We start from the raw sequence: 16,117 nt of genomic DNA on the forward strand, positions 1-16,117 counted from the left end.
TGTTTATAAAAGAACTGCGGTTGCGAGCTGCAGTATCTGCCCTGTCGTTTCAAAATGTATAACCGCGACGTTCAAAACGACCACTCTGTGTCTACGTTCACGCACCATGTGACAAGATTAACTGCAGCCCGTTCTGAAATCGAATGTCCCCAGGTTCTAATTGATGTTGCTGAACAAGAAGGTAACCGTTTTCAAGGAATCGCCTTGATTTGCCTTCAGTCTGTATTGGAAAAGCCAGTTTTCCAATCCATGAATACACATTTTATTTCGCACAGAACATGCAGAATGACTAGTAAATGACACATAATGGGTGTTACCTGATATTCCATAGATCCAAAAGGAATAGCTTTGGAAAACCCTGGTTATTTCCATTCAAATGGGGTTTCACCTGTAAGGGATGAGTATTTGAGAGATGTGCAGCAGATGTGTGTTGTGAACATGAACATTTTACTGGTTCAGTGTGAATGTTGTTCACTCATATTTTTAGACCCCATCTGCTAGCAGATGTTTGATTCTCTTAGTGTATCAAGAGGACAAGGCCAGACAAAGAGAATTTCACAGCACAGACTTGCTGAAAATGTTAATGTGGCTGACTGTTCTCAGCACAAAAAAGCAGTTTGGACATCCCACAAATATAGTTCCTTACGAACGCAGCACTTTTCAAGAGGGAATTTATCAATGAGTAAAATATATGTCCATGAACAACAGTTGCCAAAGTATAGACTAACTTCATGCTACATCTGTTGCGAAACCTAACTGAAATACCACGTTACTATCTAATGTAGTTGAAACTATCATTTACAGCAACCCAGTTTATTGATGAGTCCAATAATATGGTAGTTGAGTCGATATATTTGATCTATCTTCAACTGTCTCCTAACCTAGCGCAACAAAATCTTTAGTTGAGCTGGAAAAAAAAGTCATTCATTTTCCACTGGATGTGTAACTTGAACCAGACTGTTTCTGGAACAGCTTTTGATGGCACAGTAAACAGAAATATTTCTAACTAAAGATACATATGAACAACACTAATAATAATTACAACAAAGGAGATCAATTTGCTTTAACTTTTGAAGATAACATTTAAATGTCAAACGCTTTTTAAATGCCTGTGGAAATTTAACCCTAACCCTAACCAATATTTACCTTATCAAAGTGGCAACATAAACAATTTTACTGTATTATTTATGTTGATGCAGCTTGATTTAAAATAACTGCTACTGTATGTAAGTTTGCTTTTGTGGTGTTTTGTTTATATCAGCTAATATGTATGACCTTTTTGTCCCTGGCTGATAGAGTAAAGGAGAGCAAACATTCAGTTTCAACGAAAGCATCCCAAGAATGATTAACACAATTTGTCCCTTGAGTGCCACAAGGCGGTCATTGATTTTTTTAAGATTGGGCCACTTCTGTCTTTGTTTCAAGAGGTAACCGTCGCTCTCCTTTTGATATACATTCCCTCTTAATAGTTTAATTTTGTGTGTAGGGGAAAACATTGTATCACGGAAGGTCACAAGTTCTAAATGTCATCATCATGTTGGACGGTTTGGCCCATCTGAACCATGAAAATCGTCTGCATACTTCCAGTGAAGAGGTTCCTTTTTACTTGGTAAGAGGACAAATATTTGTTGAACCTGTGCTTTCTTAACAGTAGCAAACACAAGCAATATCTGTGGGAAGACCTTGAAACATCATCAATCTTTTATTACTTTTGCTTACTACTGCACTCTTACTATGTTTGCTAAACCTTAACTTTGTTTTGTGCTGCACCTGGTTTCTAGGAATTACTTGCGAGGTCACTGCAAATATCTGATAATGACTGTATTATCTGTATTTTACTGCAATTTGTATGTTGAGCAGCAAGCAGTTGCCTATTATTCACTGCTAAACACATCGTGGCTGAGCACATTTACCAACTAGTGGTTATTTAATTATGAATTTGAATTGCAGGATGACTTCTCAACATTTATCGCTATTTTAGCCTTTCACTATCGGACAGCGAGATCAGAAGGGGAATATAATTCTTTCTCTTTGGTCTTTAAACTCTTCAACGGCAGTTGAATGACTTGCCTTATTTGCGGCATTTCTTGGTGAGAAGAGTCCAATCGATGACATGGACGGTTGTACACCTTGTGAGACCATTTCCACTTGTAGCTGTGTTCTTGGGTTCAAAAATAGATCAGAAGTAGTTGTGAAACAATTTGCATGTAATGTTCCAGAATATAGATAAGGTTAAGATAAAAGGTATATTTACTGTCAAATTGGCCTTGCATATAGAGATTGAAATGTCATTACTTGGCAACCCGGGCAATGACATGTAAGACACTAGAACTATGTATAAAATACAACATAAATAACAAAAAACAATTCCTGCAACCTTCCACGTTGTGGAGAATTCCCATTTCTATGGATTGAGGATGTGTTTTCCACTTCATATTTATATGAAAGCCTGTGTGTTGTCCACTAGAGAAGTCGAGAAAGTATAAATAAAATGTGAACAAAGGACTGGGTGATTCGATGACCGTTCTCATGTATGATTCATAGTTTTTGGTGAAAGCAGAATACACAACTTTGGCCTCAGCCTTTCAGTGGGTTCATTGTTACATAGATCTAGATGGTGTAGAGCAGCACGCTGCTAGTACTTTCGTTTCCAAACCGTAAAAAAGGCATTATAACGCGGTGGACGCCAAATAATGGAGCTAAAATAAAACAGTCCATTCGAATAAGCAGTTTGTTTAATGCTAAATTCTTGCCACAAAGCAGAGCTCGAGCAGCGTGTTGTTGTATATCTATACCAGAGTCCCTCCTCTATGAGGCTGGAGGTTGAGTCTTCAGGACGGGACACAACTAGGTAGAGCTGGTCAGAGGAACATCCACCGAGAGAAGACAAGTGGGCGATGTTGCAGCTAAGACCCTATTCGTGGACATTTTGGAAAGACTGTTGATACAGTCCAGAGGGACCGTCGGTGTTTTCACAAAGAACGGCGGAGTGGCAGTCCACTAACGAGTCTGTATTTTTAGCTCACTTCAGAAAGGAATACAAAAATGTCGTCTCCAAGTCCGGGCAAGAGGCGAATGGACACCGACGTGGTGAAACTGTATCCTTTTGACACGAATACGCGCAAACGTGCAGTATCAGCTACTGTTTCTGCATCAATCCAGCTAGTATTGGTTATTGTGCGAGCTACAGTCTGGCAATTGTTGGTGTACATGATGTTGCTACTAGCAGTGCGTCGTTGATATATTCTGTAAAAAAGTGGTTAACACGTTGGTATGGATCTGAATCTGGTTACTTTGGCTGAAATAAACGGTGGCACGTAGTTCGCTGCCTGTCGAGTCCTCAGAATGGCGAGCAAACTACACAGTCCGTGTGATTTGTGTGAGCCAGCGTTAGCATTAGCTGTGCTACTTGTTTGGCTCGAGATCTGTCGCAACACTGTTAGCTCTGTTAGCTACTGCTAGATGGCGATCGTTGAGATTATCAGCAATATATGTGTAGTGCAAAACTCAGTGCATTGACAACACAACTCGAAGGCCTGGCTCACACTTTCATGTGCTTTGTTCACGAGCATTTTGTGAATAGACACAAGGGGTTTCTTAAAATGAAAACGTTTCCTGCCACCACCAAGTCAAGACGGTAAAAAAATGACAAAGCACATTAGTTTAAAACACACATTAAAAATGTGACTTTTAATGGTCTGTGATGAAAACATCCACCAGCATATAACCAAATGTAAAGAATTATATTTCTGATAAGTAATATGGATGCTTGTATGATTGAATAATGTAGGTCATTTTGGTCGAGTTTTCACTACCATTTTAGTTTACGATGAAACTAAAATGGTAGTGTATTTAATTCTGTTTTTCACGGACACTGCTCTGCTTCTGTCCTGAATAATGCATTGGGAAAGCGAGTTGTTTCCCCTCCTCTACATTTTCCCTCCTTAACATTTTATTGCTATTTTATCCCGACGTATTTTAATCGTTATGTTTGTTAAGTTTGGGTGTAGGATTTTCTGAGCAACGTGAGCACAATTGTTTTGTTTTGGTCCTGCAGCTTGATACTGCGCTCTGATTGGTCAGTCTGTTACCATCCGGAACATGGTAGAGGGCGGGGCTTCACACACAGCTGATCGAGGAACAACAACATGCAGCCAGTCCCAGTGTCAGAGGCCCTCACTCTGACTCGATAAACGGGTTTCAGGCTTTTCCCGAGCCGAGTTTACACTGGGCAGAAACTTGTTTTAAAGTCATTGATAAATGTGGTTTATTAGTCTAAAAATCGTTTCATAAAAAAACAGGCCATTTGCATGAATTGTCAACTTGCATACTGCTGTTGCATGCATGTATGTATTAGATTTAAATGATGTGCATTAATAGAATTATTGAACTTTAGATACTGCTTTATTTACTTTAATTATTAAACACGTTTTGAGTTACTGTTGTCTGCATTAAGATATGTACTTTTTTTTTACCAAAATTATAACTCTGGAGCAGATTACTGAAATCTGTCGGAGTAGGAGCCTTCAAATGCATGAAGAAACCATATGTAATTACATATAGGTTAAATCTGTGTCTCTGTTAACCTTTGCTAGGTTTACGACCAGTCTCTTGGATAAGATGCATGTTGTGTATGTAAATGACAATGAATGAGATAATCTAGAAACGTTCTTGGTTATCTTTGTTGGCATAGAGGATCATGACTCAGGTTACTCTGAAATTCACATGAACTATAAAAAGGCAGTTAAGTTTCAGGGCAAATCAGAATCGAGATGCAGATCAACGAGTTGCCCTTGTTCAATATTTGATCAACGTCGCATGTGTGTATCATGTATCAAATCCAAGCGGCAAGACATTTAAGTTTCCGTGCTTTGATGCGTAAACAGTGAGATGGTAGTTGAGCATCAGACAGTCCCCAAATGAACAGTTTACATTTTCAAATGTCTGGCGGCGACACACTGAGGGCTTTTGTTAAAGGTTTCTCTTGTGTAATTGTGTTACTCTCCACTGAGCACGGCTTGTTTGGCCTTTGGTTTCTATGGATAACCCAGAGGGAGAAGCAGAACAGAGATGCACATTTTTGCTACCCGATTCTCTAACAGGTTTATTTATAGAACCAGTTGCCTTGGATGTTTTTCTGTTAGTAGTTAAGATTCAGGTTTTCTGTTGAGTGACTGAGCTTCAGTTTCACGGTTTTTATCTGTTGTGGATAAAACTGCTACATGAGCATGTGCATTTCAAGCTACACTGGTAACAATAACCACATGATACATGATCTCAATGCTCTGCACTAACTAGTTGAAACATGTTCCTGTAGCTTTACGACCTAAAAGTTTGTCACAAGTCTCTCACAGTCACAGCGGTCTGTGACTATGACACATCCTCTCCAGCCCAGTCACATTCCAACTGCCACTGCTGCACCATACCTCAGAAACGTTCCAATTATGTCATTGCTAATAAGGCATGCTTTGTTTCAGATGAATTACAACTTTCGCACCAAATAATGAAATGTGATCGAAGAGGAACCAAACTGGTTTCAGTAGTCTACTGCGATCCTCAACAACCATTCACTGATGAAGTGTCTGTGTAAGACATCAGTGTCATTATTGATCCACTCATTGACCCCGGTGTTAAGCAGCTGCTCTCCATGACAGTGGACAATAAGAGAGGGCATCTTGTCTATGTATTTGAGCCAGTTGCCATGTTGGTTTCTTTTGTTGTCTGACTTCGGTGGTGACCTTTCCTTAACTGGACATCTCAGCATTGAAAGCAAGCACGAGGTGACAATCCTCAGCGGTCTGAATGAGTTTGTGGTCAAGTTCCACGGACCTCCAGGAAGTAAGTCCACAGGTTTTTCATCCATTTTTCACATCATGCACCCAACAAATGTCCTCTCAGAGGGAGTTCTTGTGAACCATCAGTAACGTATGCTTGTCTGCAGCACCGTACGAGGGAGGTGTCTGGAAGGTTCGCGTGGATCTACCCGATAAATACCCCTTCAAGTCCCCTTCAATAGGTATGTGGCAGCTTTGTTTTTTCGGCTTGTTTTTCTGTTTTTAACCAATATTTATTGTTTGTCTTGGCAGGATTTATGAATAAAATCTTTCATCCTAACATTGATGAAGCGTGAGTACAAATCTTTTTGTATTAGATACTAAGATGTTATTTTTCATGACAAGTTACTGCGTTACATACCGTCTTCAGCAACTGTCTGGTCTAAGTTCAACTCTTATAACCTGAAAGTGATAGCAATGAATGACATACAAACCAAATGTGTCTCCTAATGCTTTATATTTCGTGCATCTTTTCTCAGGTCAGGAACAGTGTGTTTAGATGTCATTAACCAAACATGGACAGCGCTCTATGGTAAGTCCGTGCGTAACTTCGGGCGTTTAACGTCGCATTTTCACTGGTCAAGAGGGATGAAAAGCACCTTCTTCCTTGGAGGAGCATCTTCAGGCAGAGCACCTTTAATCAGCTTACATGTTGGTGATGACTGCTGCTTGTACAGAGGTCAGACATGGCGCACTGACAGATAAGAAGGCTCTTAGCTGTGTGGATCTACACACAAACACACCTTCAGGTGAACCGTCTGTCCTTGAAGGACTTAATAATTTGCCCAGTACTTGTATTCACTGGATGTGTGGGGGATTTTGCCATTCATTTTCAATTCATTGCGTGCTTATTTGCTGCTCTAGTAGCTGTTTTTTGCATTACATCTGGTGTATGGGTTACCAAGTTACTGACTCAGCAATTAGTAACGGCTGGAAAAAAGCCTCTTCAGCAAATGGTGACATCAAAATGTTCTTATCCTGAAACCCTGGCCATCGCAGGGAACTTTGTTTCACTGGTCAATGTACTGAAATGACTGAAATAGACAGAAAGCCAAAAATAACAGGGTGTTTCTCCCGCACAGTCAGTGACCAGTTACAGAAGTTTGGGCCATACAGAGGCCATGTTATCAGACTCTTCTGAATTTAGCACAGACCACTGCTAATATTGTCCACTGTGAGTGTCACAGGTGTCTGAAAAAGAAATGCCTGTCAGTTGCAGGTTGGTTTGTGTTTCACAAGGATGTGGCTTCATTACTTATATAAAACACAATCCAGCCACATTTGCTGCGGTTCCTTATCTGATTCTCTTTGTCCCCGTGATGCCTCTTTTTTTTTTAACAACCCTTGCATGTCGATGGCCCGACTTCAATTATAAAGTCGCAGGCTTTTAGGTAGGATTTTGAAACGCAGCGTCCAAAACCCCCGCCTCCAACCCATAACTCCGCCCCCTCCGGGAGCGCCAAATATTCCTCTGATTCAAAAGCAATGAGTTAGTTTTGTAAATGGTTGTTTTGCAGTTTAGACGCCCTCTAGCTCAAAGCCTGCACAGTCGTTTCAGATATCAGTTCAAGCTTGTATGAGATGTGCTGTGATGGAAATCACTGTCTTCTTATCGCAGTACCCAGAAGCTAATCGTCTTAAAAGAATGAGTCACTGGCTGCTTTCCAGGACTGAATGATTATTACAGTGTTATGACTCCACTTGAAACCATAGATGGGGGAGCTACAAGTGTTTACAAATGTTCACGTGAGACCTGTTGACTTGATAACATATATACCACAGGCGTTTGAAAAAATTGCATGTTGTGGTCCTCAGTTTCTCGCATCTTTATTCCACCAGATCTCACCAACATCTTTGAGTCGTTCCTGCCTCAGCTGCTCGCCTACCCCAACCCCATTGATCCTCTCAACGGGGACGCGGCCGCCATGTACCTTCACCGACCAGAGGATTATAAACATAAAATTAAAGGTATTTCACCTCAACTCCTTTATTAAACCCTAAGAAGTTTGAACAGTCTGTAAAATGCCAGGGTTTTGTCTGGTTCCGTCCTCAGAGTACATCCAGAAGTACGCCACAGAAGAGGCCCTAAAGGAGCAGGAGGAAGGAGGCGGCGACTCCTCTTCTGAGAGCTCCATGTCAGACTTTTCCGAGGACGAGGCTCAGGACATGGAGTTGTAGTGAAGGGAGAAACCTCATCCCTTCACCTGGCAACAGACAGTCGTTTGCTGATGAGCAGAAACTTAGTGCTATATTCATATTTAAACGAGACAATTTTTTTACAGCAACACACGGATTTTTATCGCGACATGAGGATTTGCAGTACAATATTGCTCAAATATTAACCTTTATCTAGGATTTCAAGACCACCTGCCTACATCCGGCACCGAAACTGCAGTAAGACAAAAAAAAAAAACAACAAAAAAAAGGCTGAACTTGAGCCAAGTCCACTTCTGCCATGTGGCTTTTCTCTCCACCGTTGACCAGGATCCTTCACTCATGGAGGGAGGCAGCGAGCCGATGTGGACTCAAACAAAAGTGAGGATTCTGAAAGTGACCTGATCATTTCAGCGCTGCCCGGAGGCGCCGCCGTCGCTGGAGGCGGCAGACTCAGCTGCAGCAGTCGATCCTGGTGTAGATACTGTGTGTGCAGACTGACCCACAGACACACAGCGTATGAAGATTCGACACAACAGGCCGCAGCATGTGTGTGTGAGTGTGTGTGTGTGTGCAGGAATCTCGGTGTGTTTTCATTCACGCGTGCGCCTGCATGAATGTAATCCAGTCAAGAGGTAACCTGTGTTGTTCTGAGCTCACAATCATGATCATCCACACCTAGTTCCTCCTCCTCTCCGTTTTAGGAAAGTGTTTGTCATTCTCTGAATATCTTTGTATATTGTGGCATGACACAGACGTCCAGTTGTGTTGAGTTTGTGGAGTTTTAGACGTGGGGGGAGGGGGGGCCGGGCTGTCCGCGGGCCCTCTCTGACCTGGAGTGCGGGATGTTTAACCCAGGTCCGTGTTGAATTATTGAACTTGTTAACTTTGCCTATTGCTTGTGTTGAACTATACTAGGTGTTTGACTTGTGTAGGGGTAGGTCGTTCCTTTGCAGGTGTTGAACCATGACCTTTGGTTTGATACGCACTAGTTTCAAAACTAATCGTCCTGTAAAGATGAGAACTGATGCATCTTCGCTCGTAGGATGAGTCGTCGTCAGTCCAATCCTCCAAAGACATGTTGCACCCCCTCCTTTTTTTATGCAATCGTGTCCACGTTTATCATCGTAACACGTGTTACTTTGTCGATCAAAAGTGCTCTTTGTCTCGGCCATTCAACGTTACAACAGCCTGTTTTTGTTTCCATGCTGTTGATGGCTTGTTGCTTTACAATTTGGTGGGACCAAATTGAGTCAAAAAAAAAAAACAAACAAACCTACACAAACAATATCCACTTCATCTCCAAGATTGATAGTTTACATTGAATGTGGAGGAAAGACAAATGTGAGTGTTAAGGTGTGGTTACAGTTTTCCTCCTGAATTACCTCACACAGACACCAGATGCAGCAAGGAGGCGTTACCATAGCAGTGATGAGTCATGATGGTATATTAGTTTGTGTTTAAGCTTGAACATAGTATGTTTGTATCACACCAGTTTGCATTAGGAGGCTTTTTTTTATTTTTCAAGGAAACAAAACATTAGCGCCAAGCAGGCTTTTCTTTGGTGAAACACTGACAGCTGTGTTTAAATATATGTTGGCATCACATCCAGAAAGATTTTAAGTGTGGCTGAAAGTTTGTGGGAGGAAATTGTTTAGAGTTTGACATAAAAAAGTAACATCTTCCTGATGGTTCAAATGACAAATTGCTGTCCTGATATTCAAGTCTGCTTAGTTCGTAGCAACACATGATGTCATTTTCCAAAAAAGAAGAGGAAACCCTGTCTAACCTTATTTGCATCACCTGGATCTATCGGTGTTTAACATTTTATTAATCACGTGATTTGATGCCTATCATTTGTTTTTATTTCTGTCTTTTAAACCCGAAGTCCAGGATACCGGTGGAGATGACCCTGATTTTTTTTAAGGCAAAAAATAAATGTGCTTCCCTTGTAACTTGAAGAAATAAATGATAACAAAAATGTGTGAGTTTGTCATTCGCACAGGCTTCGACGGCCTCTCATGCGGTTTCCATACTGTCCACTAGGCGGCAGGCTTCATCAATCCAGGGGCCGGAGCTTATCTCAATGACACAGTACTAAATGTGGTACAGGTACATTTTGGAAGACGGACGGCTGATTCATGAATTTAATTGGCAAAATATGAGAACTGCGACTGTGATGATAGTCTTTTGAGATCCACAAAATGGTTCCACTGAAAGCTGGTTTTGGATCTCTAACATTTTACATGACTTGTATTTTGTTACTGAACTGCAAACGTGATATTTTAAGACACGATTCACCTACAGCCATGTCCCCACACTTCACACATGAAAACAATACGCCTTCGGCAGAAATACAAAATAGGCTCCCAAAAGTGTCTTTGTAAAAATACTTTTTCTTTGTTAAAATCTATGAATATGTGAGTTTTTCCTCCAAAGAACAAACATCTATGTTGTAATATTTACAGCAAAGGTGCCAATTTGTGGACCACAGATAGGTAAGGTTGTAAGGAAGGTAGATCATGATACATTAGAGAAGCAAAAACAAACTTACACCCGACGTCCAGTAACCGCTTATCTTGCACAGCTTTGGTGTTTGCTGCTGGTAACGATGGCAGGTTGCCATAACAATGACTGTTGACTTGAAAGTATTTTCAGACTTTCCAGGGAAGTGTGTTGCTGACAGATGATGCTCAGACCCCTCTGACTCATTTCAGGCGTATTATTCCTCTGAATGCATGGGGGATGAATAGAGGCCATGGAGGCGCCTCAGATGCTGGAGCGATGCTCCTCAGACCAATGGTGCAATGATCTTATAAAATATTCATCGACGTGTTCGCTGCCTTGTTTCTATTCAGGTTTCCAGTTACAGCGGCAGTTTAATTTGGCTGCAGGCCTCTGATCGCATGCTATTGTTGTCCCTACTTAGATGAGGCAACAGCACATGTGCTTCTACCCAGATGGTTGGAAATAACAGAGTTGTGCAGCCAGAAGGTCCTCAGACCAAGTCATTCTATGTGGCCAACAAACTCAGCTTGTCTCTCGGTGAATGAATTCAGTGTATGGAAACATACAGAGCATGTCGATATTATGACCCTCAGAAATAAAAAAAAAAAATATATATTTTTTTTTTTGCACACAATGAGAAACAATCTGAAATCATCCTAAAACTATGTTAAAATGAGCTTCCAATATTTAAAAGAAATAATTTAGATTCCGGTTAGATATACATGTTGGACCGTGACTACTCTAAAATGTTTTTGTCTCACACTATATATATATAGAGAGAGAGAGCTGAGTTTGAAACCTTGGCCCAAATGGTTTAAATACTGTTTACATTACAATTAATGCCAAATTATCTACCTCATAATGGGGCAAATATATTTGTTTCATACAAACTGCTAAAATGCTATTGATTCCCACTGCCATGATGTCTCACAGTACATCTGTTAGCCTGCTATTTTCACTTTGGTTTATTTAAATAAACAACATATTCGCCCTAAAAGAGGGTCTTTAACCTCTCAAAAGCTCTGCAAAAGCAAGACAAAAAATACTATCTGCTTATGTAATGGGTGGTTCAAAATGGTGTCTCTTGAAACAGACTTGATGTAGAACACTTGGTATTAATACTATACTATAGAAGTTAATGGAGGGTAACGACAAGGCTCTGTATTTCATAAATACATAGTTAACTGATGAGCAAACACATAGAAGAGCGCCATATGAATGTCTATCGGAGTGGCACACCTGAATGACTTCACTCCGAGTGGTCCTGTTGAGTGGAGCTATTCGCGGGTAACAGGAGCAGCAGCAGCAGCAGCAGGACACGGAGCTGCTCCTCCTTCATTATGTATGGAGTCTGGACAAAAGGCTGCTCGGCTGGATTTCACTGTCAACTTTGGAAGCGCCGTAACCCAAACCAGCCGCGCTCCACTCTGACGGATCCACATCAACTGCCTCGTTTTTTCCACCTGCAATCTGTCTAATAATCACCGACAGCAGGTAAGTGAGCCGAGCCTGGAGCTGCGGCCGCGCGGGTATATAACCGGGCAAACTTTGGGTCCGGAGCCGAGGCGCACAGCAGCCACACCCGGGAGGAGGATGCTGGAGGAGGAGGAGGCGGCGGGTGGACCGAGGAGCGCGAGGTAGGTACGGAACTTAGCCTCCGACTTTTGCCGCGTTTAAATATCCGACACATTAAAAAAAAAAAAAAAAAAAAGCAAGCTGAAATTATACTTTGTCTGAGTTTTAAAAAAGTTAGTTTTCAAAACTGAAAAAGCAATTTCTTCATTTACGTGACGTCATTTCTAATATCGCGTTTTAAAATGAATCATTTTAAAGACGTTATGTAGCAGTTTTAAAACGATTCTATGGAAATTAAATACAACGTTTTTTTTTCTTATTTGATAAAAATAGAGCGTTTATATTTATTTAGTTTAGTTTTTTTTTATCTTCTGAAAGAAAGGCGTTTGGTTTTGTTTATTTATTGGAATGTATTTTCCACTTTTCACTTCTCAAGATGTTTATGTCATGAGTCTTTTCATTGTCTGGTATGTATGAATACGTTCATTTAGTTAACCGATGTTAGCCAACCAGCTCCTAAATTATTAAAAACATCTTCAGTATGTATATATATATATCTTATAATCTTCTGATAATCTTATATATTATAATGTTATAGTTAAGCTTATAAGAATGAAAACTCATATATTTAATACATTGTAGCGCTTGGGAGCAGCACAGCTTTCTATCCTGCTCTCAGGTTCGAACAGCCATGTCATATTTTCATATTAAGACAGACACACTGATCTGATGAACGTTCACAGCTTTTGTTGCGTGGGTCCGAACAGCACTAAACTCAGCGATTCTAAATTGTGAATATCTAACCTTGGAAATCCTATGTGCTGATTCAGAGGACGTCTTTTTGTCATTTGATCGCATTTCTTCTGCCTTGGATTCGATTACAGAGCATAACCTTGTCTTGACTGATGCATCAGTACAGCAAGTGACACAGTCCTGGCATAAGTAGGTTCTTTCAGTACAAAAGAAAGACTAGATAACCTCAGAATTAAAACAAACCAAGTGAACTGTTTTCTTCCACAACAAGACTAAGTTGTGTGACTCAGTGACAAACTTAAAACACAAAAATGAGACCTTTATTTGACCTGTTTTTTAAGAGCAAAAACCCTTATGAAGGCCTTCATTATGTAACGCTGCGCACTTTTTCAATCCATAAATGTTTGGTAAGGATTCAAAATTGCGCAATAAATCCAGAAATTGAAGCGTGGGTTTGCGTTTCCAGGCGGCAGAAGGAGGATGGCGTGGATTACTACGCTGCCACTGGGCTAAGATGCTTACCAACTAATTACCTGTCCACCAGAAAATCCCCTGTCATCCAGCCCAAAAACAAGACGGGAGCCGAGGGGGATGGACACACAAGCTGTTTGACGCACCAAAAATCTATCCATTATTCATTTGTATTGAGTGTTGAAATAGCGCTACTTCTCTTCATTGATCTGAAAATGACTTCCTAATGGAGCTTTTGTTTTTGGCTTGGATCAACCCGCTCATGATGGTTTTTGGACTCTTGCGAGGTAAGCAACTGAGACAGTAATTTCTCTTTAGAAGCAAGTAGTTTTTGGAATTAACCAACTGTGATACTGACAAATAACCCAATTTTATTGCTTATATTATTTAGACATGGCTTTTTTTTAGTCTCTTCAAGCCTTTAAAAAATCCAGTAACTTCAACCTTTGTGCAGCAGTGTGATGTCTTTATCACATCAGACATCTATCCATATTATTCTGCTGATCCAAACCCGGGGGTGGAGACAATCCTAGCTGACGTTGAGTGAGACGGAAGGGACAATCCAGGACAGGTCACTAAGCTGTCACAGGTCATACAAACCGACCACACACTCATGTACACACGTTCAGCTAACACATTTAGTCATGGGGTGTTTATGGGTTGTTGTCTTGGCAAGTAGACGAGTGGCTGAAGTGCTGACCTGTTCCAGAAAGGCTGTAATGTAAAGCAACAGATTATCTATAACTATCTATATTTGCTATATTTGCATCCCAAAAACTGAACTACTTCGGTCAAGTTTCTGTCAAACCATTGATACTGGCGAGAAGCAAATGCGTTAGTATCCCCAAATCAGGCCTGTGTATCAAGCACACATGCTGACGCTCCATCCCTCTCCTTCCCTCTCCTTCCCTCTCAAGCTTTTCACTCTATTGATCAATCCCGGAAACGGGAAGATGAGCTCCGCGTTGGGACCCATTTGGAGCATCTCAAAAATCACTTAGCGCATCATTCCACACAGCCAGAATCAATGTGAGCTCTAGACGCCCGTCCAGGATAGTCAAATAATAAACCCAAAAGTGGCTCAGTGCTTTTTTTTCCGTCTGCTGACAGGGTCACAGATTTAAGACGCTCCCTGACCTTTCAGGTTTTTTACTCAGCCATGCATCAAAATAGACGTATTGGGACGGATACTACTGTGTCTCTACGGCATGTTGGATTTAGTCGTGACTGATGGTGCATGGTAAGTGTGAAGTTTATTCCTTCTTTTGTCCAACTCTGTGTGTTAGATCATGTTATCGCTGTGATGAAATGGTTATTAATTTCAAGCCATACATTTTGCGGTGTTGCTCCCTCATACTTACTTCAGTCTCATGTGTCGTGCGTCTTTTACAAAGAGGGTGATACACTGTTTTCATTGGAAAACATGCTCTCAGACAGAAACCAAAACAGGATTGAGAACATGAACTGACAGTACTGTCACCATAACATGACTCATAACCAGATTTGCTTTCTAAAACATGCCACCCTGTTTACTGTGTAAGGCGCAGCATGGACGGCTTCTGGTCTTATTTTTTTTCAGCCGCTGGGGGCCGAGGGCCAACGTGGCGAATGTTCCCGAACACCATCCTCCTGTTCTGTGTATGGCACTGGTAGAATTCACTGTCTCAGTGGACCATCAGTGAATTACCATAGGGCCATAAACAGAGCAGAGATAGATCCTCTCTTACCCAAGCGAACTTTGTCCCGGCCTACTTTGGCACTAGCACATTTTTGCTTTATTTCTCATTGTTTGAGCAATCATGTGTAGTGTCAATATAGGACGAGGCTCCGAAGCCACGGCGGGTCACGTGACCTCCCCGTCTCCGGGCGTCTTCTGTGTGATCCTTGTGAGCGCTATGGATCTGATCGATTGTGCCGTCCTTCTCAGATGTCAGCAGTTGCCATGGAGGCCCAGGCTCCGTCTCTGAGATGCCGTCTCATGTAACCTGACCTCGCGGTCCTCCCTCCCACAGGTCGGGCGCATGTGGCCCGCACACTCTCCCACAGTGTTTGGCAATGGTAGAACTCACTCTGGTGGGCTGGAAGGATCCGGTGGTTCTAGACTTGCCAACAACTGACTGAGAGCTTTAACCTGCCCTTCACCTGGACTTATCACGGGAAGAGGATTATTGTTCTTTACAAGCAGCGAGGGTGTGTTCATGCTGGGGCTGGACGTGTGAGTGACTGCAGGCAGTGCACAGAGGGGTCATCAGTGGTCATTCCCTCCTGTGCGTGCTGCAGTCTCAGAACACTGGGAAGCTCCTGGAGGGTCCAGATTGCTCCAAGAGATGTGACTTTGTGACGTCCTTCAGCACTTTCTAAAGCAGTACTGCGGATGACTCCATCCCATTTGACTCCTATTAGCTCCTCACGGGGTCATACGGTTCTATAGCCACTGTGTAATCCGAGACCCGAGGACCTGAAGGTACGAAGCGCGGCGGACTTGACAGCTGAGCCGTGACCTATAAATCCATACACAGACCATTAAGCACAGAGTCCACTATCAACGGGCCGTCAATAAATCAATAGGCTTCTGGTGTTGTCTTTTGGAGCCGGCTAGAAAGACTTCAAAGATGTCAGCGGGGTGTTTGAACACACACACATAGCCAAGCATTTTGCTCATGGGTACCACAAGAGCCAAAACATTCCCTCCTGACTCTCTGTGTGTGAACAAAACATCTCACCTCTACATTTCTGGGTAGTATTGCAATCTCTACAGGTTAAAGTACTTTGCCCCAATTGTTCCAAATACTTTCACAACTTTTTCTACTTCTGCAGGTACA

General features: G+C 41.7%; 1 protein-coding gene across 1 annotated transcript; it reads left to right on the forward strand.

The window, feature by feature from the left end:
* Positions 1-40: 40 nt before the first annotated feature.
* Positions 41-9,958, forward strand: LOC128771248 (ubiquitin-conjugating enzyme E2 H-like). Its single transcript, XM_053886558.1, has 9 exons — positions 41-181; positions 1,487-1,609; positions 3,022-3,098; positions 5,762-5,838; positions 5,942-6,016; positions 6,087-6,126; positions 6,314-6,366; positions 7,674-7,802; positions 7,888-9,958. Exons 1-9 carry the CDS (start codon positions 164-166, stop codon positions 8,010-8,012), a joined length of 717 nt encoding a protein of 238 aa, XP_053742533.1. The 5' UTR covers positions 41-163; the 3' UTR covers positions 8,013-9,958.
* Positions 9,959-16,117: the final 6,159 nt, after the last annotated feature.

This window comes from Synchiropus splendidus, chromosome 14 (genome assembly GCF_027744825.2).
Source record: "Synchiropus splendidus isolate RoL2022-P1 chromosome 14, RoL_Sspl_1.0, whole genome shotgun sequence".
Classification (NCBI taxonomy): domain Eukaryota; kingdom Metazoa; phylum Chordata; class Actinopteri; order Syngnathiformes; family Callionymidae; genus Synchiropus; species Synchiropus splendidus.